This window comes from Hyperoodon ampullatus, assembly GCF_949752795.1.
Source record: "Hyperoodon ampullatus genome assembly, chromosome: 5".
Classification (NCBI taxonomy): domain Eukaryota; kingdom Metazoa; phylum Chordata; class Mammalia; order Artiodactyla; family Ziphiidae; genus Hyperoodon; species Hyperoodon ampullatus.
In genome coordinates this window covers 15,592,145-15,616,418 of record NC_136918.1, presented here as the reverse complement: position 1 = coordinate 15,616,418, position 24,274 = coordinate 15,592,145, and the positions used below count along the sequence as shown (strand labels likewise).

Here is a 24,274-nt window from a genome sequence, read left to right as displayed (position 1 = left end):
AAGTGCCTTGAGGGCAAATATTACATGAGCTTCTCATTAACTTTGTGAATGTGAGAAAGTGACTTACACCTATAAGATTTCTTCAGAGAAAGAACACTAATGATTTCCTGATGATTTTGATGTATGAGGAATAAACGTAAAGTGCTTTTGTGTTTGGTGAAAAGTTTTTATGCGAAGCATCCTTTGCCCTGATCCTTATGACAATGAATGAATCACTGTTGCCTCTCCCTCGGACTGTCACGTCTCTGTAGGAAGCCGCCCTCTGTAGACAGCTCCCCATGGAAGCCGAGACTCTAGCCACGGTTCAGGCTGCTGTCAACCCACCCGCCATGACTCCAGACATGAGATCCATCACTAATAATAGCTCGGATCCTTTCCTCAATGGGTAAGTCAACATTTTAGGGCCACTTATTTTTGCTTTCTTTATTATGTGGTTTACAGTATAACAGATCTTTGTTTATGTTGGGAAAAGCTGGGGAGCTTGGAGGATGGGGTTAGGATAGAGGGAGGATGTGGAGGGAGGTGGCAGAAAAAAAAAAGTGGAGGAAGAAGTCATCTACCTTTTTAAAAAAAAATCTCAAATTAAAAAATTGGTGCTATGGCATGGAGTAAACCCCTAGTCAATAATTTGAAAATGGGGATGAACTTAACAATTTCAATGGGATGGTGTTGTATAGTAATTATTTAGAAGAATCTTGTGGTTTTACGTAGCCAACAGGGGATAAAAGCATGTCATATGGCAAATAAGGGAGCAAAACAATTAAGAGGTGATGTTTGTGGCGAAATGTGAATAAGGTCTATAGTTTAATTAATAGTATTATACATTGTCAATTCCTGGTGTTGATCACTGTACTATGGTTGTGTACCATGTCCTTGGGGAAGCTGGGTACAGGATGCACAGGAACTCTGTACTCTTTTTACATCTTCTGTGTGAGTCTAAAATTATTTCACACTTTAAAATTTTAATTAAAACAAAGAGGTGTTGTTTTAAAATATGAAATATATGAGCAGAAGGAAAAGGTGATTGAACCAGAAATATCTTCATGAGTAGAAGTAGTCAAGCTTAATTGTAGCCTTTTAAACCCAAATAAAAGGCAGTTTTCTATTTCCTGTGTCTTTTATGCCCTTGCAGAGGCTTCTGGCAAACAAGCAAATACAGTTATGAAAGTTATTAAAAATAGAGAGAGAGATGAAAACAAACAGTAAGGGAAATAATGAAAGAAAGGCGTTTTTAAGTGATTGATTTAAAACTACTTCAAACGTACAGAAGAGTATAAAGAATAACTTAAGATTTACCCGTGTACCCAACTCCCACATTTTGCATATTTCCATAGATCTTTTTTTTTTTTTTGAGTATTACAATTAATACTTAAACCCTTCCCCACCACCACTGAAATTCATTTCTTTCCCGTCTTCCCTCCCTAGTGGTAGCCACTATTTGGAAATTGATGTGTATCCATCACACACATTTATTTTTTCTTTTTTCATCACACATATTTTTATATTTCTTATTGCCTGTTAATGTCTGTATCCAGAAACAATATTCAACATCGTTTTCGGTTTTGAAAAAATGTACATACATGGTATCATTCTCTGTATGTAGAACGGTGTTCAAACTGTTATTTTGAGATGAAAAGGGAATCAGTGTCAACTGAGTATGAATGGCCAGTTTATTTTTTGCTTACAATTTATTAATTTCATTGACACAGGGATATATGTTTCAAAATTAAAAGGAAGTGCAAAGTCCACCTCCCTTGGTTATCTGAAGATCGGGCAGGTTGACAGAGCCACACTAGTTGAGGGTCTTCATGACTGTAATTTTTTTTTTTTTTCGCGGTACGCGGGCCTCTCACTGCTGTGGCCTCTCCCGTTGCGGAGCACAGGCTCCGGACGCGCAGGCTCAGCGGCCATGGCTCACGGGCCCAGCCGCTCCGCGGCACGCGGGATCCTCCCGGACCAGGGCACGAACCCACGTCCCCTGCATCGGCAGGCGGACTCCCAACCACTGCGCCACCAGGGAAGCCCCATGACTGTATTTTAAGTTTGAAATCCGACTTGTGCTCTGCAGGGGGCCGTATCATTCCAGGGAGCAGAGTACCGACAGCGGCCTGGGGCTCGGCTGCTACAGCGTCCCAACGACCCCCGAGGACTTCCTCAGCAACGTGGAGGAGATGGACACAGGTAGGAGCCAAGCCTGCGAGGCCTTGCAGTGGGTTTGCACTTTTTTTTTTTTTTTTTGCGGTACGCGGGCTTCTCACGGTTGCGGCCTCTCCCGTTGCGGAGCACAGGCTCCAGATGCGCAGGCTCAGCGGCCACGGCTCACGGGCCCAGCCGCTCCGCGGCATGTGGGATCTTCCCCGGACCGGGGCACGAACCCGTGTGCCCTGCATCGGCAGGCGGGCTCTCAACCACTGCGCCACCAGGGAAGCCCGGGTTTGCCCTTTTAAATTGTCTCTTTAGTCTTCTCGATTCGTTTCTTGTTTTCTTGGTTTTTTTTTTTTTTTTTTGGGCTACACCGCTCAGCATGCGGGATCTTAATTCCCTGACCAGGGATGCAGCCTGTGCCCCCTGCATTGGAAGAGCGGAGTCTTAACCAGTGGACCGCCAAGGAAGTTCCCTAGTCCTCTCAATTCTAAAATACAACGAGAGACACTTAACCTCAACAACATAAACTGACAGCTGAAAAGCCACTGGAACCCAGGCACTATTAATAAACTCTAGCCCCTTCCCCATAGTTTATACAAATATAGTTTTATATATGGGCACAGGATTTTAATTTCTGCTTTTTTCCTCTCCCTCCCTCCCTTCCTTCCTTTTGCTTGTCCTTGCTTCATATTAGCCCTTTCCTCACAATTGCATTAACATACCACTGTCTGCTTTGCCATTCTTCCACAATGGAATATTTATGCTTTTCTAGCTTTTGGTTGTAATGTACAGGCCACCAGTATGCAAATTTTTTCATGTCATTAACTGCATTTGGGAAGTAATTGGCAGTGGGCATTTGGAAAGTTAAGCAACTCAGAGGATTCTAAATGTCAGCTCCAAATCCTAACATGGTAACAGTGTCCTCCCTCAGCAGTTAAATTTAACATAGTTCCCGGCGTGCCCTGCCTTCAGGCTAGGCCTCAGCTGGCTTCCCGGTTACCTCCTTTTCACCATTTCTCTAGGAGCGATGCCTCCAAATTTGGTCTAGACTTAATTACCAAAGTCCTAAACTCCCAGAAGATATTCTGAAACCAAAATTAAATGACAGCTAACAACAAGGACCTACTGTATAGCACAGGGAACTATATTCAATATCTTGAAATAACCTATAAGAGAAAAAAAATCTGAAAAAGACTATATAAATATCTATATCTATATAAATATCTGTATCGATACCTATATCTATATCTACATCTATAGATGTACAACTGAATCACTTTGCTGCACACCTGAAACCAACACAACATTGTAAATCAACTATACTTCAATTTAAAAAAAACCCTGAAAAGGGACTTAAAAGAAATTAAATAATAGCTGATGTATCCCCTCTTTGGAGCTATTCATGCTAGTTTCTCCTCCATCCTCACTGTTGAAAGAAAATCGTTCTGGGAAGAAATGATTGCTTTCCCCAGTGCCGTTGTCCAGAGCGCCCGTGTTGTTACCCTCCGCTCCTCAATGACTGCACTTTGTGCTCTAAAACTACAAAAGTCAAACTTCAGACAAAACTACAAAAGTCAAAGTCAGACAAAAGTCAAACTCAGCCAGAAGGTTGGAGCAGCTGTTCCGGGCTCTCCGTGCAGCCCGTCATCTACTTGTTGAGAGAATTGCACAGACTGTCTTGTGAGGAGTCACACAGGAATAGTTTGAACTGTTTGTTTTGTTATTCTTCAATTTATTACTTCAGGCTTCTCCCTCCCTTCCTGCTTCCCTCCCTCCCTCTCTTCATCCCTCTCTTTATTTTGCGGTGTGAGATTTATCTTGCCCTCTTCGGACCTGCCTGGTGAAGTGGCTCCTTCCTATGTTTAATAATTGTTTGCTTTCATCTTTTAAACACTGGGAAGCCAGTAAAGATAAAAAGCAAAGTTAAATAAGAAATGACTCAGGAGATCTCAATCCAAGCTTGACATTTAAAAATAAAAGAAGATGGAATCTATTCTATGGCTTTTTAAAATGACATTGAGTGGAGAAGTAGGGAATGTTTTTGAAGCCAAAATGTAGAATTAAGTGGTGTCCTGAAAAGAACATAGTCTCTGCAGTCAGGCAACCTGAGTTGGATCTTTGCTTCTCTACTTCTTAGTAATGACTTTGGGTAAGTGACATAACCTCCCAGGGGCCTCAGATTTCTCACCTATAAAGTAGGAGTAATGTGCTTACCTTGTAGAGTTGTGAGGGTTCATGAGGTCACAGAGCTTGGCACAAAGTTGTCTTCTCCTTCTAAGAAGGATGAAGTAATGTACAAATTGGTCTTGTTAAATGTTAGGGCTCCAGGTCAATCTGGTGTAGTGAGTGTCAGCCTGTTGGGTTTAGGGTCACATCTGTGAAGCCTTTATAGGGAGTGGGCATAAACCCCCTCAAGGGGAGAAATGTAATTACTTTTTCAGGAACAAGTTGAGGAAAAGCTGAGCTCAAGCGTGGCTGGCAAAGATCTAGTAGACCCACTGATCACATGCTAAATGGGAACAAGCCAGCTGAACACTCCCTTTGCAAAATACACATGGAAACAACAGCTGGACATAGTGTGAGGATAGAGTAGAGGGAATAACAGGAGCAAAGGCTGGAAGTCATCCACCTTCCAGAATATTCTGCAATAATCACACCCTTTTAAGAATTGCTTGGTTTTTTTTTTGTCTGGCCCACTTTTCACTCATTCATTCATTCATTTTTATTATCTATGCAGATATGCATCCTTTATATTTTAATTGAAGAATAGTTTCCGTATAATATTATATAAGTTACAGGTGTACAATACATTGATTCACAATTTTTAAAGGTTATACTCTATTTATACTTATTGTAAAATATTGGCTATATTCCCCATGTTGTACAATATGTCCCACTTTTTAAATGGATAAAACTGCAAAGACCCAAAAAATTACTATGAGTTTGCGGAGTTGCTCCAAAGAGAGAGATTTTAAGATAGTTAACCTTATTGAAGAGCCTTAACTAGTCTCCTCATGCTTTCCATGCCCGAGGAGAAAGGATAAGAGGAATTCTTTAAAACAGAGAGACTTTATTTGGTTAAAAAATGAATTCTTTTTTTTTTTTTTTTTTTTTTGCGGTACGCAGGCCACTCACTGCTGTGGCCTCTCCCGTTGCGGAGCACAGGCTCCAGACGCGCAGGCTCAGCGGCCGTGGCTCACGGGCCCAGCCGCTCCACGGCATGTGGGATCCTCCCGGACCAGGGCACGAACCCGTGTCCGCTGCATCGGCAGGCGGACTCTCAACCACTGCGCCACCAGGGAAGCCCAAAAAATGAATTCTTGACTTATTAAAAAGTTAAAATGGGAAATCAGTAGAGATGAATAATTCTAACTGGAGATGAAGAAAAAAAGACATCCAGCACTTTATTTTTTATTTTTTTATTTTTTGCTGTACGCAGGCCTCTCACTGTTGTGGCCTCTCGCGTTGCAGAGCACAGGCTCCGGACACACAGGCTCAGCGGCCATGGCTCACGGGCCCAGCTGCTCCGCGGCATGTGGGATCTTCCTGGACCAGGGCATAAACCCGTGTCCCCGGCAGGCGGACTCTCAACCACTGCGCCACCAGGGAAGCCCCATCCAGAACTTTAGATCAGCTGATTTTTCAGGGCAAATAATTTTTTTAAGCCTCATTTCCATTTGTTACACTCCAGTGGATAGAAAAAAGTTATTTTGGATTTTCTTTTCTAAACTAATGTTGTTTTTCAAGTCAGTAACACAACAGCATTGAGGTCATGTTGAACTCGATTTAACTTTTAAAATACTGCCTTTTGCAATGAAAATCCTATAAAATAGTCCTAAGAGTCATTGATATTTTATGAGTTATAGAAAAGCCATCAAGTTTTACTGTCACCAAAATGCAAGTTTGAGTATTTTTCCCTCATCACTCAGAAAAATGTAATTTTTCTCCTTGGAAAATGCATATGGTTAAAATGAGTTTTCTCCTGTTTTGCTCAGAATAGTGAAATTCCTAAGCAGGCTTTTCAGGAAGGCTACCGTACTTGTAGGACACAAAAGCTAATTTAATAAGTTTCTTAAAAGTGATTCCATGGTGAAAGCTGGCCATAGTTTTCAATGTACCTCAGACTGTGAGGTGTATTTTATCCCTTCAGAAAATTGGTTGGGGTTCTTGGAATAAGCCAGTTGCTCTGATTTATGTAATTAAATGTGATTGAGTTCCCGGGTTTTTCTTTCTCTCAGCACAATCAACAAGCAACGTGTTTTTGTATTTTCCTAAGTGTGTATGTATGAAAGAAGCCCAGAGCCATGGATGTGTGGCAGATATTATATGGCACCTAACTCCAATTTGTGAAGGTGCTATAATCCCAATTTCAGACAAGTGAAGTATGTCTAAGTTTACACAGCTAAAAAGCTCCATCTCCTGGCACAATTGTCCATACGTTTTCTCCTATACTATCATTCATGAAGAACATGTATTCCACATGTCATATCCCAGACACTTAACTTTCCTCTGGAACAGCATTCTCTCAACTAGGTTCTATAGACTCTAGTTCTATTAGGATATAAATTCTGCCAAAATTGCATTCGATGATAAAATGGCTTTAGGTCATAGTGGCTTAAGCAAAATATATCAGACTTCCTTATTACAAAACTTCTCAGAACCTTAGTAAGCTCCCATGCGCTGTGACTCATACGCATTGTGAGAAGGGTAGATATTTGTGGGCTGTATGTGTGTGTGGAGTGTGGGGGGGTGAACTGCAGCACCCACTCTCTAAAATACTTTGAAAATTATCCCTAGAGTCCTCCATGAAGATAGCTTTTTAAACACGTGGTTAAAAGAAACTCCTCACTACTGTCTTTGAACATAAAGATGGATGATATGGGCAAATTTGAGCTTACAGTTAAATCATTGGATTATAGCTCTGTGATAAGGTTTTTATGACAGGCAGGGCCTCTCTGCTCAAACCAGCTCTTCATGCCATTGTCATGAGAAGTCATTGATTGTAGGTCAGATCCACAGCACCCTCTCATTTGCTCCTTTCCTGTTTCCCTGGATTTACCCATTCTGGACAATGTCTACCCAGAACAATGAAAGGTTCACCTGGCATCTCTGCATCTCTTAGGAGTGAGCATCGCCAATCCCGTTTCAATAATGTGGTAGCTGAAATTTTGCACAGAGATGAAATATTTTATACCTGCAGGAATAAAATCTTCTGGTGGAATGTAGACACAGGGGAAAGGAAGATGAGAGTCATGTTGACACTTGAATTCGTCCCTCTTTCAAGAGCTCTAAAAAAGAATTAAAATGGTTTCATTTCATTCTGTTATAGGAGAAAATGCAGGACAGGCACCCATGAACATCAACCCTCAGCAGACCCGTTTCCCTGATTTTCTTGACTGTCTTCCGGGAACAAATGTTGATCTAGGAACTTTGGAATCTGAAGATCTGATCCCCCTCTTCAATGATGTCGAATCTGCTCTGAACAAAAGTGAGCCTTTTCTAACCTGGCTGTAATCAGTACCATTGTAGCTTGGATGCAGCTGTGACCTGACATTTCCTGGGCCTCTTGGAAAACGCGATGGGGCAGAGTACGTCTGCAGGTGTGCCGCTTGCTGCCTCCGTGACGCATGCTCCCTCCTTTCCTCGTGGCCAGTTTAATCATTGCCTGGAGTTGATTGACCGTAACGTAAGTGAAACATAAATAAACATTCTATTTTCACTTTCTGCAAGCCTGTCTTCCTGTGATGGGTTATGCAGAATTGTTTCAGCAGAATTGATTACGCAGAATTGCTTCTCTGCTTTCCTTTCTGCTGCCCCATGACTCAGCTTTATGGGTGTTAGCTGAAATTTATACATCAATTGATTATAAACCATGTAAAGCTGACCACAGGCAGTGACTTCTGACAGGCGGCTCGGTCCAGGAAATGTATACAAAATTCAACCTGATTTACAGTTTCAAAAACTGTATTGATGACATTAGTACCAAATGCTTTAAAAAAATATTTAACTTGAGCTTTAAAAATCATTGTACAGATAGTAAAATTCTGCTGTTTGGAATACAGTGTAGTCTGGGATCCATGCTGGTTCTGTTGGTTCTTATTACCCTGTATTCACAAAGGCACACACAGTCCTATTGTAGTTTATCCTTTAGCATTTTACTGCACAGCATCTAGCCAGCTAGCCCTTCCACTAGGAGAGCAACAGCAGCATTAGTCACAGCTCCTACACTAAGATCTTATGAAAGAGACCAGTTTGGTACTAATTATGAACATCTATAAAACAAAGGTTTTTAAAATTACAAGTTGGATTTTATTTTTAAACTGCAGCTTAGAACTCAGTGTTTATTTTATGAAGCACTATCATTTTGTAGCTGATGACAAAGGGCAGTCAAATATTTTTGATAAATCAGTGACAACTGTATTTTTGTCTTTTGAAACCGTTCTGAAAACATCAGGACCACATAGCTTTCAACCTGATGGCACGCACAGTAAGCTGTTGCTTTTAAAATTCCAAAGCCTTGTCGGTTTTGCTTCTTTCAAGATTTCAAGGATTTAAAATAATCTTATCTATGAAACTGTTTGAAGGATGAAGCAGATCTCTGACATGTAAAAAAATGCCCCCTGAGGGTGTATGGTGGAGACATGTTTCTGAAGTCACTAATGTTGATTCCTGAGTATATTATCCTAACCTTGTTTGCTACAGTTGGTATAAAAAGGCATGAAATATGTACTCAATACCTCTTATGTAACCAAAACCATTTTTTATTAGCTTTTAAGGACTGAGAGAGAGCATTGGGTTTGCCTGGCATGCACCCTGCCTGCATTGCCAATGAAGTCCTCAACTGTTTAATATTTTGAACGGACATTATTTATAATCTATGAATTTAATATCTTTTTTTGAGAGACATTAATAATGCAGGTCTCTGAGAGGAACCTTTCCATTCCCAAGGGGCTTATTTGCTGGGGATCTGAGATCCTTTTCGATCTACCAAAAGATAGATGGCAGAATACATCTTATCTTGTTGGAAAGAAAGCAAGTGTAAAGGTCAGAGATGAAGTAGTAAAGTTAGGGAATATAGTGGAAAGGCTGTTAGGTGTGAAATGGAAATAGACAAGCTATAGTACCCCAAAAGCAAGACGGGCAGGAGGTATGAGGTGCCCCCAAAGAGCAAAGCAACAATTTTCTCCTACAGTCTTTGTACCAAAAGACTGTTGTAGAAGAAAAGAAGGCTTCGGTGCACTTTATGTGGGAGAAGGAGGGTCAGGGCTAGTGTCGCCCTGTCTACGCTGATGTGAAGTGTGTAGGCAGACAAGACCATAAACCTACCATTGCTTCCAACACAATGAAGTGACTTTTTTCCCCTGAAGGACCCATGGTTTCTGTTCCTCTGATTCCTTCTCTCTCTCTCTCTCTCTCTCTCTCTTTCTCTCTCAGCGCTCTGAGAGAGATGGGGGTAGATGTTTCTTTTGCTACTAAATTGAAGGGAGCACTATTTCTTTTCCTCTTGTGTTAGCAATAATTGCAAAAAGCATTGTACATTCTTTCTAAGAAAAAGCAAAAAAAAAAAGTCAAAAACAAGGGACCTAGTAAAACTGAGCAGTGTTACTGTATTTTTAAAAAATATTTTTATAGACTCATTTTCAGGTTATTAAACATAAAAGAAACAGATACCCCTCTCTTTTTAAAGCAGTTAAAACATTGATGATTTGTATTATCAATTTTTAGAAGTAATTTCCTAGTAAGCTTGTGGCATTAGAAAATACTAGAAGAATTTTTTTAGTGAAATTAGTTGGAACATTTATTAGTGAACATAACAATTATTTTTCCAGAATTAAATACGGACCCTGACTACGTGTTTACTAATAAATGAAGCCAGATATAATTTTTGTTGTTATTTTTTGGCCTTTGTTAAAGAACACTAAAGCTAGAAATCTAAAGAACAACTTTTAAAAGGCTCTTTCCTATTATTGTAAGTGTTAAAACCCCTGCAGAATTCATGATAAGGTGCTATTTATACTATATTTCTTACTATAAAAGAACTGCCACAATATCTCATCTTTTTAGTCCTAAATCAATCAATCACTTTCAACATTTCATCCAATAATTTTGCCAGAGAAAAGGGAGATTAAAAATTGAAATTGAAGAATAATTTCAGAGATCTTTCAAGGTTTTTTTTTTCCCCCGATAAAACACATTTTCTTGAAGTAAATACATTGTCAAAACCTATTTGCAATTCTGTGAAATCTTAGTAATTGTTAGTGTTTCACCATAGAATTTAGGATGTGAAATGCCATTTCTTTTCACTGATTATACAATATACATGAAAACAGAGTAAAACATTTAGCTTGCTGGGATACTGCTGACTCCAGCTTGGGAGAAAAGCTCTCTGTAGAAGAAGGTGATCTGGAGTGAGTTCTGTTAGTGACAAGTTGTGTTCTCATGACATAATTCGAAAGTAACTTCCGAAAGTGCAACTTTTATGAAAAATAAAAGCTGTTAAAAGGAAACTGTAGATTAATTTAATTGGGAAAATGGGTGATTGACAGAGACCGTTTCCCTAACACACTACATCATTTATGTGTTAGTATTTTAACTTTTTTAAAAATTATTTCTACATTTTGTAATATGACATATGTGTGTTTATTTTTAATTTAGATTGCTATACATACAGAAAGTATGCAGAAAAATCAGTCAGATCAAACCATTTTAACTGGAGTTTGGTACTGGTTTTTACTTCTCTGATTCTGTATAAGAAAAATAAATACAGTTGAATTTCCACCTGGAGCCTTTATCTCGTCATTATTTGTGTGTGTTCCTTTTACTGAAGGCTTTGGGTGGTACTGAAGAAAGGCTTATGTAACCCTCCTGGCAGACAATGAAAGAAATAAAATTTTGTAGGCAAACATTTTTTTGGCTCAAATGCCTGGTCTTCAGTATTCTAAATATCCACAGAATTCTGGTTTCTACTTTATTTGAAGTAACTCACTGAGACTTTAAAAGATATATATATATATATATGTATAATTTTTTTTTTCTAAATCACACAGTCCTTCCAACACCCTCACAGATTTGACTGAGACATCAGAACTATAGGATTCTTAGGCGTTCCTCTGTTATTAACAATAAGCTGTGGCTTCTCGTCAAAACTAAAAAACAGCTCATCATTCATTCTGAGTGTAGGCTTGTGACAGTGTATTTTCTCTGTCTGTTGAGTCCCTTGACTCTTGCTGTGGTGATACCTTATGAGGTGAGGGCACTCTTAATAGCAGAGTGTTTTTAAGCAGAAGCATTCAGCTAAACAACAGAAAGAAGAGATCCTGGTGGAAACAACTTAGCCACAGTCCAGAGTCTAAGTCTCAGGCATCGTTTTAAAAGCTGTATTTCATCATCACTTTTTTTTTAAAATTTAGTTTTGGCTGCGTTGGGTCTTCGTTGCTGCGCGCAGGCTTTCTCAAGTTGCGGCGAGCGGGGGCTACTCTTCGTTGTGGTGCGCCGGCTTCTCATTGCAGTGGCTTCTCTTGTTGTGGAGCACGAGCTCTAGGCACACAGGCTTCAGTAGTTGTGGCTCCTGGGTCTAGGGCGCAGGCTCAGTAGTTGTTGCTCTGCGGCATGTGGGGTCTTCCTGGACCAGGGATCAAACCCGTGTCCCCTGCATGGGCAGGCAGATTCTTTTTTTTTTTTTTTTGCTTTCAAAATATAATCTAATTAAATATTGAACAATACAATGTTAAAAAAGACAATTTATTATGGAAAGAGAATCACACAAAGCATTCATTTTGTATATGTCCTTAACACTGTTGATAGTATTTCTGGCCCAGAGTCATTGAGTTTCAAATATATGTCCTGCTTCCAATACATTTCAGTCAATTCTGAGTTTTCTTTTTCTTTTTGTTTTTTAACCTCTTTATTGGAATATAATTGCTTTACAATGGTGTGTTAGTTTCTGCTTTATAGGCAGGCAGATTCTTAAACACTGCACCACCAGGGAAGTCCCACCTCATCACTTTTAAGGTACCGGGGGCTCATTGTTGAAAGTGTTATAAATACCAACATGTATAAAGTAAAAAGTGAAAGTTCTCTATCTTTCAAATCTCATAGGAGATCGATGGATTTGTGTCGTGCACACAAAGACACGCTCTTTTCTTATAGCATTTTCAAGAGTTCAATACTTATAACAGACAGGAAGATGAGAAACTGATATTTTAATATGACTCTAATCCCCATAAATAACACCATTTCAACAAGCATGTTCGTTTCTGCTCAACCAGAGGGCCTGATATTTCCACTATTAAGATTACAGACTGTTTCCAGAAAAAGGGCCCCCTCAAATATCTTACCTGGGTAATGACGATATGACTAGTTAGGCTATAAATGGAGAAAATGATGGGATTAGCAGACATTAACAGTCACTAAACACCTGCACCCTAGGAGAATCCATTTATGGAATTATCATAGAGTAAAATAAGAGCTTCAGAGAATGAGAACAAGGGAAAGGTTAATGGGGAACAGTGAGTCCAGCACATTCCATGCAGCACTGAAGGTCCTGGAGAAGGGTGGGTGTGGGCAGTCTCCTTTACAAATTTGCCCTGGGCTTCACTTCCTACAACCAGTTAAGAAGGTCAGTACCATGTCGCTATGAATTAACATCTTGGCCTTAGCCAAGTTTCTAGGGTTGTGCAACTTCAGTTTCTTTACATGTAAATTGGCTATAACAGTTTAAAAAAGGGGGTTACAATGAGAGGGTGGTGAAGATCAAGAGAAGTGACTTATGTAGAATTCTCAGTAATTCAAAAATGGTCAATAAGTTTTCATTTCCTTCTTTTTTGGGTGAGCTTTTCCCTCTCTTCTTCCCAGGCCACATTTTTCTCAACAGCATTTACCACCATCTAACAGTAAGATGTCACTGTCTCCCCCCATTAACCTGTCAGTGCTGTGAGAGCAGAGATTTTTTTTTTCTTTAGCATCTAGCACCTTGAACCATAGCTGGTACACTGTTCAAAAATATTTTCAGAACATCTGTTGGATGAAGGAATATGTTTGTGAGAATTTGCCTTTCACACTGCAACCCTTCCTGTGGACGGCACTATCTTTGGTTGACTTGTTTGCTCGCACTTCTATGTCTTGAATGAAAGAGGCTTCTGGAACATGTTCCTCAACGGGGAAATATTAGAAAAAATTGGATTCTTTGGAAAGATGGCCAAGCCTGCCTGCTGAGAAATTATTTGCTGAGTGATCAACTGGGCCGAGTTGCCATTAGAGGGCAGCAGATGACTGTGTCATATGTGGTGACCAACGCCAGGAGAGGCTGGGGAAGGAGTGGGGACATCACGGGAGCAGGAAATAGCAGGACATACAGAATACTGATATTTTTGTTAACCTTCTTTGCACTTGCCTATATATCCCTTGCCAGGAAGAGCTATAGCTTTTGAGTGAGAATAAAGTTATTTTTAAGTGCATAGGAAAAAAAAGAAGGAAAAAATCAGGCATTCTCACAGCAAGGTTTCTAGTGGAGTCAATGGATCACCTGCCTCAGATTATCCTAAGATATCAGCGTAGAATGTGACTTTCCCTGACTTCCCGAATCTGACCGAGGCTGAGGGCTGGGAATCTGCATTTATTTAGCAAACTTCCAGGTGATTCTAGTGGACTCTCAAGTTTGAGGACCACCACACCTGATGAGTAGTCTCTAAACTTTTCTATCATGGAACCCCAAGGTATGTATGTTTGCCTGCTCATTTCTCTATTTGTAAGTTATAGACATAGATGTTGTCCTAATGTATCTTGTACATTATAAAACATTTCACAAAAATGGAAATTTTGAAAGGTTGAAAAAACATCTATGTTAAATTTTGTATATGAACTTCCCACCCCACATTTTGGATGAGAGGATAAGGATAATTCATGCTGATGAAATGTTGTTTATCTGATCTGCAGGCTGATTGTGATGGCACAGTATTCGTTTTCTCAACATCAACAGGCATGAGGCAACATGATTATCCATAGAGGTTTTATTTCTGCTCCAAGGAGTCACTGGGAATTCTCTCTCTCCTTCTCCTTCTCCCCAGAATTCACATTGGGTGCTGGGGAAAGTTGTCATGTTCACCCTCTTCCCCAACCTGATGCCCTGAGTGCAACTTCTGGGTGGGAAACTGAGTGTGGATTGGTTGGTGTGTTGGCATCATAGAGCCCAGCAATGCCCAGGTACTTATACACACACACACACACACACACACACACCTCTGGGACTACTTCAAGATGGAACAAGTTGCAAAATCATCTGCTATGAAACTCTGCCTACAAAAGGCTTTAACTTTGTGATTAAATTTGGCTCTTCACTTTCTCAGGTCAGAGGTCTCTTTGAGAACATAATGAAACCTATGAATTTTCTCTCCAGGATGGGGGCTAAAAATTACTCCTCTGACTGCATACACCATTTCAGAGGGTGTGAAAATGTCTGGAGTTCTCAAAGTGGGGACTCTGAGCCAGCAGCATCAGTGTTTTCTGGGAACTTACTAGAAATACTTCACCCTCAAAGCCTACTGAATCAGAAACTTTGCGGTGGGAAGAAGCCCTCCAGGTAGTTTTGGTGAATATTCAAGTTTGGAAACACTCCAGAGCAATGGTTCTCAAAACTGCCTCCTTATTAGAATCACCTGGTGAGTTTAAGGAAAAAAAGCCCTGATGCCTGGGCTTCAATCTCCTTTAATTAAATCAGTATCTCTGGAGGTGAGGCCTGGACATTGGGATTTTTTAAAATTAATTTTTATTGGAGTATAGTTGATTTACAATGCTGTGTTAGTTTCTGCTGGACAGCAAAGTGAATCAGTTATACATAGACATATATCCACACTTTTTTAGATTCTTTTCCCATATAGGCCATTTCAGAGTGTTGAGTAGCATTCCCTGTGCTATACTGTAGGTCCTTTAGATTAGTTATCTATTTATATAGATAGTAGTGTGTACATGTCAATCCAAATCTCCCAATTCATCCCTCCTCCCCCCTTCTTCCCTTGGTAACCATAAGTTTGTTTTCTACATCTGTGACTCTTATTTCTGTGTTGTAAATAAGTTCACTGTACCATTTTTTTAGATTCTACATATAAGTGACATCATATTTGTCTTTCTCTGATTTACTTCACTCAGTATGACAATCTCTAGGCCCATCCATGTTGCTGCAAATGGCATTATTTTGTTCTTTTTTATGGCTGAGTAATATTCCATTGTATATATGTACCATTTAGGTTGCTTCCGTGTCCTAGATATTGTATTTTAAATAGTGCTGCAACGAACATTGGGGTGCATGTATCTTTTCAGATTATGCTTTCCTTTGGATATATGCCCCGGAGTGGGATTGCTGGATCATATGGTAGCTCTATTTTTAGTTTTTTAAAGGAACCTCCATACTGTTCTCCATAGTGTCTGCACCAACTTACATTCCCACCAACAGTGTAGGAGGGTTCCCTTCTCTCCACACTGACTCCAGCATTTATTGTTTGCAGATATTTTGGTGATGGCCATTTTGACTGGTGTGAGGGGACACTGGGATTTTAAAAAGCTCTCCAAGGAGTTAAGCTCTGTGGACCCAGATTTTAATAAGCTAGGCTCTTCAGAGCAAACTAGTTCCTCCTACAGAGGAACTTTGAATGGCCTGACTCATCTCTCTCATTTACCGGCGAGGAAACTGAGGCCTGGAGCTTTCCCCAAGGCCACACAGGTACTGACTGTCTCGGGCAGCATCCAGCTCTCTACCGTTCCCTGTTCCAGGAGGGGCCACACACTGAAACGGAGAACCGGTCACGTTCCTGAGGAAGTCTGGACAGGGAAGACGTGCGTGTTCAGCAGTAGCCGAGATCTCTGCATTTGCTGAAGCAGATCATTGACATCAACTCCCAGATGTTTTTATTCTTTAGTCCACTGTCTGCAGTACCTGCTGCCCATTTGCACTGAACTCAGCTCCTGGCGCTTTCTTGAAAATGAGCTTAACCTGTGCCTGGCTGGTGGAAAGCAGCGGAGCTGGAGTGCGGGGAGGGGGCAGTCTTGGTGTTGACACTTGTGGGTGTCAACTACCATATGACCCAGCAATCCCACTACTGGGCATATACCCTGAGAAAACCATAATTCAAAGAGAGTCATGTACCACAATGTTCATTGCAGCTCTATTTACAATAGCCAGAACATGGAAGCAACCTAAGTGTCCATTGACAGACGAATGGATAAAGAAGATGTGGCACATATACAATGGAATATTACTCAGCCATAAAAAGAAAGGAAATTGAGTTATATGTAGTGAGGTGGATGGACCTAGAGTCTGTCATACAGAGTGAAGTAAGTCAGAAAGAGAAAGACAAATACCGTATGCTAACACGTATATATGGAATTTAAGAAAAAAAATGTCATGAAGAACCTAGGGGTAAGATGGGAATAAAGACACAGACCTACTAGAGAATGGACTTGAGGATATGGGGAGGGGGAAGGGTAAGCTGTGACAAAGTGAGAGAGTGGCATGGACATATATACACTACCAAACGTAAAATAGATAGCTAGTGGGAAGCAGCTGCATAGCACAGGGAGATCAGCTCAGTGCTTTGTGACCACATAGAGGGGTGGGATAGGGAGGGTGGGAAGGAGGGAGACGCAAGAGGGAAGAGATATGGGGACATATGTATATGTATAACTGATTCACTTTGTTATAAAGCAGAAACTAACACACCATTGTAAAGCAATTATACTCCAATAAAGATGTTAAAAAAATAACAAGATTTTGATATTTCAGTTTTACAATGGAATTTTAAGTTAGCATAAGAAAGCATCCCTTCCTAGGTGCTTTTAGAAGAATTAGGGAGGTAGGGAGCACAGGGCTGAGAGTGTGGACTCTCACCCTCAAATAGTCCGACTCTCTGGGTTTATTTTATTCTTTATTTATTTATTTGTTGGCCGTGCCTCGAGGCATGTGGGATCTTAGTTCCTGAACCAGGGATCAAACTGTGCCCCCTGCAGTGAAGCGCTGAGACCTAACCACTGGACCGCCAGGGAAGTCCCTTTTATTTACTTATTTTTCACCTTTTTTTTCCGACTCTCTGGATTTAGATCCTGGACTTCCCACTTGCTTTTTATGAGGTCCTGGGGAATTTATTTTTTCTAAGCTTCACTTTAGTCTTATACAAAATGGGCTAATCGCAGTTTCTTCTTCTTAGAGTTGTATCAAATAAAAACAAACGTAGGCTTAGAAAGGGGGAAACTTTTCTCAAAAGGACTATTGCAATGGGAAAATCACCAATCTCAGGAACCTGCAGGCATCTCAAAAACAAATCAAAAAGGCTTCCTTTTATGGGAGGGATAAGCAGACCTTCGCAGCAATGGGAAGTTGGGTGAGCAAGGGGGCTTGATGGTCAGGAGTCTGACAGGAACGGTGTCTCGCTGTGGTCAGCCCATTCCCCGGATAAGCTGATAAAGGGACAGTTGAGTGCTTGCCCAGGCTTAGGAGCAAGCAGAGTTCAGCGTCCTGTGAGGAGGAGAGGAGGGTCACTAAAGCTTGGTCAAGACAAAGAAGCAGGGAAGATATGGGCCGTTGTGGACACTTGGCTGGTTGTTTTGAGGATGAAGTGAAATTCTCCACGCATATCACTTACCAAGATTTCTGGGTATATACAGTGAATGCCGAGGTTTTTTTTTTTTTTATTACAAATGCTTGATTCTAAAATGTGTGAGAGTAGCTTTTTCTTTCTCTTGAGCGGAATAATTTATTCATGGCGCCACAACAAGGATAACAGTCTATTCAGTGAGCATTTACTATGTTCCAGGCCCAATGGTGGGAAGAGGTACAAACACTGATGAGTCAGAGTTTCCAAGCACAAGGAAGTTCTCAGTCCAGAGGGAAAGAAGGAAGTGTTATGTGATGTAACTTGCAAAGGGCAACCATTGTGACATATACAGGATGTCACGGGAGAATGTGGAGGGGTTGTCAATTAGCCGGGGATACTGTGATGAAGGAAGAACAAGATGAGAAGTGAGCGGAGTCTTAAAGGAGAAGAAGGGCTTCCCTGGTGGTGCAGTGGTTAAGAACCTGCCTGCCAATGCAGGGGACACGGGCTCGAGCCCTGGTCCGGGAAGATCCCACATGCTGCGGAGCAACTAAGCCCATGTGCCACAACTACTGAGCCTGCGCTCTACAGCCCACGAGCCACAACTACTGAAGCCTGCATGCCTAGAGCCCGTGCTCCGCAACAAGAGAAGCCACCGTAACGAGAAGCCCCCACACCGCAATGAAGAGTAGCTCCCGCTCGCTGCAACTAGAGAAAGCCTGTGCGCAGCAACAAAGACACCCCCCCAAATTTAAAAAATAAAGGAGAAGCAGCAGTTACCCTAATGAATAAGAGGGAAAGAGTGTTCCCAGGCAGACAGAACAGCACATGCACAGCCAGGATTTCAAAGAGTGTATGGGGTGCCAATGACAACAGGTAGTTACTGGATCCCTGAGTTCCAGGCAGAGAAAGGGCAGAGGCCAGTGGGGGCTAGGTGATGGAAGCCATCGAGAGGACAGGAGCATGCTAAGTTGTGTGTTTAGGACACATCTTGGCTCACTCCTGCATTTCTAGGTCTACCTAATACAGATAATGACATTCCCTAAGACAAGGATTTCAGGACAAGCAGGTATGGAGGGACTGGGAGAGTTCAGCTTAGAAATGTTGCTTTGAGGTGCCAGTGAGGAATTCAAAAACAGACATTGAGCAAGCAAGGCAGTGGTCTGGGCTGGAGATACAGACATGGGGGTCATGAACATAGTCATGAAACCACAGCAGTGAAGACCATCTGGGAGTGTATTTAGACCAAGAAAAGCAGTGCTCTGAAGTCAGAACATTTGAGGAACAGAGTACCTTCTTTTCAAGGTATGTATGTCACTTTGGTGATGGGCAGATATTTGTTTATGCACATATTTGGGCATTCAACCAATTACTGAGCACTTTCTGTGTGTAAACACTGTCGGTTTCCAGGGTAAAGAACTATGGCTCTTCTCCTCAAGCAGTACACATTCTAGACGAGTGATTCTCAACAATGGGTGACTTTGCCCCCCAGGGGACATTTGCAACATCTGGAGATATTTTTGGTTCTCACAACTGAGAAGGACAGGTTGATACTAGTATCTAGGTGGTAGAAGCCAGGGCTGGGGCTAGACATCCTACAGTGCACTGGGCAGCTCTTCTCACACCTGACAAAGGATTACCTCACCCAGATGTCAGCTATGAGGAGGCTGAGAAGCCCTGATCTACACTAAGAAACAGGAGGTGTACACAGTCAAGGAAGTAAAAAAACCCATTCCCTTCTCCAAACTGAGTATGGTGGCTTTGTAACATGTTGACTTGGCTAGGTCAAACTGCATTTCCCAAAGTCATGCTTCCCGTGAGGGTGCACCACAAGAGCGATTCGTGCCAGCTCTGGAGGACAGACGGGAAGCAGTAGCACCTTGTAACTCCTGCACACTGTCGTTGACATAAAGCAGCGGCTGGATCTACAACTGCTCACCTTCCCCAGGATCTTCAGCTTCTCTGACCCCGGGGTCCTCCACACCCAGTGTGTGTTTAGGTCCGTGGTAAAGGGTTCTACCTTCTGCAGGACACCCGTACCATTGAAGTCAGAGGCAACGAGAACTGACACGGGTTTCAGTCCATCCTCCTGGTCTTCAGCTCGTGTTGTGGATTCCAGTTTGTTCATGCTCTCTCACCCTTTACAACCATCTTCCCTTGCTGATTGCCTGCCCTGTGGACTTCCAGCCCCAGCATCAGACACAGAGACAACAGTCTCTCAGAGACTGCTTAACTAGCTCTCACCATTAGTAAGGGAAAATCCTTGTAATTTTTACACACATGGATCTTTAATCTCTGACTGAACCATGACTGATATGCTGGCCTGAGGTCAGTGTCAGTCTGTTCGTATTTCTAACACAGGACAAAGTAATTTTGTAGAAAGGCAGATTTTTTCCTCCCTGGGGCCAATCTCAGTGGTCCTCTCCCATGAATTATTCTAAACCCTGGACCTATTCTTTTCTTTTTTCTCCTTCTCCTCCTCTTCTCTCTTCTCTCTTTTTTTATTTGTCCTATTTCCCCTTTTGGATGAATGTACTCCATAGATGAGCACCCATAGTTATTCCATAGTTTGTTGGCTAAATAGGAATGTACTTCATGTACCCTTTCCATGCGATCATCCAAAGTCATCAGTCATATCCTGTTGCTACCTGGGTCTTTGTCGATTGAAGGATTATGACCCCTGTCTTGCGATGTTCCATCTGACCATTTGTTTTTTGTTGTTGTTGCTTTTTTCTCCATCTGGAGATCCTCCAGAGCCCTTGTGTCTTCCTGAAGCTGCTCAGAGGAGAGCTGTCCTCAGTTCCTGGGCAGACTTCTCCTAGGGCTTGAACAGTGGGAGGAGAAGCTGGGTGCTACTTACATGTAATTGTTCAGCACTTCATTATAACTTCTTGCCTACAACTGTATTTGTGACTGGAATGTTTGGGTAAAACCTGGAATTCCTTTTTCTCTCTTTTCCTCCATCACCACTAAGAGCTCAGGCTCATCAGCGTGTTATGTGTATGTAGCTGGGTAACATCTTCACAAAATAATTTAGGTTTTATTTTGCTCTTCCTAGCACCCCACTTTTCCTTTCCCCCATTCAAGTGGGGCTTTGTGCTCATGGGCCCAGTAGAATGCTGACACAGAAGGGAAAACCCCAAGAACAACCCAAGTTAAACCCTGGCTCAGCGGCACTCAGAGTCAGAAACCAAACGCAGTTATAGAAAATACAATTTTAACTTTTATACTCATGGATCACTCCAGCCCCTTGCTCAGTTTGTAACACAGACGCCCACTTCCTACTTTTTTTGGGTGCTCATTTTTGAAATCTTCCTACAGTTTATTTCAGGATGAGGGGCACTACTTCACTCAGTGTGAGGCTATAGGAGAAAGAAAAATGGGCCCTGGGCACCTTCATTGACACAACAAATTTATCGATTGCCTATTATGTGCTAGGTCCCCTGTTAGGCATGGGGATGTAGACTTGAATTCAGATACTGTCCTTGCCTCAAAGAATTTGTAGTCCAAAGTGTAGAGATATGTCATGTACTCCAGAAAGCAACACAAGGTTGGTAACTCCCATAAAAGAAGTTTCTGCAGGGAGATGACCAAGAAGGCAGAGTAGGAAGACCCTGAGCTCACCTCCACCCACAGCACAGCAAAATTACAACTATTTACAGAGCAACTATCTGTGAGGAGGACTTGAAGACTAGCAAAAAGATTTTCCACAACTAAATACATAAAGAGGAATCACAACAAGATCAGTGGGAGGAGGGGAGACACGTTATAATCAGGACCCACACCCCTGGGTTGGCAGTCTACAAACAGGAAGAATATCACAGTTGTAGAGGTCCTCTTCAAGGAGTGAGGGGTCTAAGCCCCACATTGGGTTCCCCAGCCTAGGGATCCTATACTAGGAAGATGAACTCCCAAATGTCTGGCTTTGAAAACCAGCAGGGCTTATGTTTGGGAGAGCTGGGGAGTTATAGGAAGCAGAGACTCTACTCTTAAAGGGCACATGCAAAATCTCACATGCTCTGAGACCCAGTCCAGAGGTGGTAGTTTTAAAGGAGACCGAATCACACCCACTTGCTGATCTTAGAGTGCATCCTGGAGACTCAGGAGGCAACTGGGACCACCCCCACCCTCCGAGAATGGGGATGGTGGTCCTTTTGGGGAGCTCATTCTTCTTTTTTTAAAAAAATATTTATTTATTTGGCTGCATCAGGTCTTAGTTGTGGCACGCAGGATCTTCGTTGTGGCATGCGAGATCTAGTTCCCTGACCAGGGGTCAAACCCAGGCCCCCTGCATTGGGAGCACAGAATCTTAACAGCTGGACCAGCAGGGAAGTCGGGGGATCTCATTCTATTGGGATAACATCAGCAATGGCAAGTGCCCTTTTCAAATCCTCCCTCCAGCCTATTAGCACCATGGACCTGGGAGAATTAATATTGTTAAAATGTCCATGCTACCCAAAGTAATGTACAGATGTAATGCAATCCCTATCAAAATACCCATGACATTTTTCACAGAACTAGAACAAATAATCCTAAAATTTGTATGGAACAACAAAAGACCCCAAATAGCCAAACAATCTTGAGAAAAAAAAGCAAAGCTGGAGGTATCATGCTCCCTGACTTCAGACTTTACTACAAAGCTACAGTAATCAAAACAGTATGGTACTGGCACATAGATCAATGAAATAGAATAGAGAGCCCAGCAATAAACCCATGCGCTTGTGGTCAATTAATCTATGACAGAGGAGCCAAGAATATACAATGGGGAAAAGATAGTCTCTTCAACAAGCGGTGCTGGGAAAACTGGACAGCTACGTGTAAAAGAATGAAATTAGAACATTTTCTCACACCATATACAAAAATAAACTGAAAATGGATTAAAGACCTAAATGTAAGACTGGAAACCATAAAACTCCTAGAAGAAAACATAAGCAGAACACTTTTTAACATAAATCATTGTAATATTGTTTTTGGACCTGTCTCCTAAGGCAAAGGAAACAAAAGCAATAATATTGTAATAACTTTGTGTGGGGACAGATGGTTGCTAGACTTATTGTGATGATCATTTCATAATGTATGTAAATGTTGAATCACTATGTAGTACAACTGAACCTGACATAATATTGTAGGTCAACTATATTTCAATAAAAACTAAATTTTCTGGACAGTTGGATGACCAACCTTGAGAGATATGTGTATTTATAGGAGGATGTACCAAGGGAGGGGCCCATTCATCTTTACTGTTTGTTTCCTGTCTCTTCTTTTTAAGTCCTCTTATCCATGGTAAGCTATTTTCCCTAACTTCATAACAATTAGATTTGAAACCTTTTGTGTGAAAACGTGTCAAAGACTTGTTTTAGTTCTTTATCTGTAAAATAATGAGACTAGAGTTGATGATGACTACAATCCCTTCATTTCTAAAGTTCTGAGTCAATGAAAACTCCTGAAAAAAGAATTGATGTGTCTTCCCCACATTCTTATTTCCTCATCAAAGAACTTTGGTAGTGAATCAGTCCCTAATGCCCTGACAACTCTGAATCTCTGGAACACCATTACCTGTGTCACCTTTAGGGTTTAGCATGTACTACATTGATTAATATTAATCAGTAGAGTGTGAGCTCCCAATGGACTGTTATGGGGTCTGACTCGTCATTGTTGGTGCATGCCAGTCTGTGGTCTAAATCAACGGTTACTCATAGTGGCTGGATTAGCATCACCTGGTGAGCTTTCAACACTACATAATGGAAAAAAGACAAACTTTCATGCCTCACGCCTAGATTTTCAGATGCAGTAGGTCTAAGCTGGGGTTCAGGAATCATAACTTTAGAACATTTCCTTGGTGATTCTAATGATCAGCCATGTTGGAGAACCAATGGTCTAAACTGAATTGAAACACGTTGTGTGTAAGTGTGTGAGTGTATGTGTATGTGTGTGTTTGTATTTATAGTTCTGCCAATGAGATCTTAATTGCCTACCTGCCTGCCTTTCTTCTTTCCACTTAAGCAAGTGCCAGACGCACTTTCTGACCTCAGAGTTCTCATTATAGTGAGGGAAGAATTACAGCATGTAACTCTTTGTGTCTTCAGTGCCCAGCCCCCAGTGGCCAGCACTATGATTAGTAATTGCTTTCTTGGTGACTGTGAGAAAACCAGTTTTTGGTGTGCTTAATTTACATAGTGCAGCCAATCAGCTTGGCAGGAGCAGAAGTGAAACTCTAGCTTGTAACACCCTCTAAGACCCTCCGTATTATACATCAGTCATATAGACAATCCCACAGGCCTCTTTGTTTCACCCTTGGGGGATTCCAAAATCTCTTGATGATTGATTGCCTTTCAGTAGTCCTTTTACAGATGGGGAAACTGAGACTTAGAAAGCAACTTTCCCAGGATCCCCAAGCTGATATGTGGGTAGTTGGGGTTTGAGCTGAAATCAACAGAATGCATTTGACTCCATATTAGTGCCTGACTCATAAAACCAAAGCTAATGTCTTAACATAACACGTAGAACTGATTAACACTTATTATCTTAATCCTGGGCCATACATAGGC

At 41.4% G+C, this 24,274-nt stretch overlaps 1 protein-coding gene across 1 annotated transcript in view; it reads left to right on the top strand.

The window, feature by feature from the left end:
• The window catches only part of WWTR1 (WW domain containing transcription regulator 1), a 49,566-nt gene extending 41,708 nt beyond the window's left edge, over positions 1-7,858 (top strand). The window contains exons 3-5 of the mRNA XM_079704452.1: positions 252-385; positions 2,069-2,181; positions 7,475-7,858. Coding sequence (XP_079560578.1) covers positions 252-385; positions 2,069-2,181; positions 7,475-7,659 — 432 coding nt within the window. The 3' untranslated portion in view covers positions 7,660-7,858. The remainder of the gene's footprint in view (positions 1-251; positions 386-2,068; positions 2,182-7,474) is intronic.
• Positions 7,859-24,274: the final 16,416 nt, after the last annotated feature.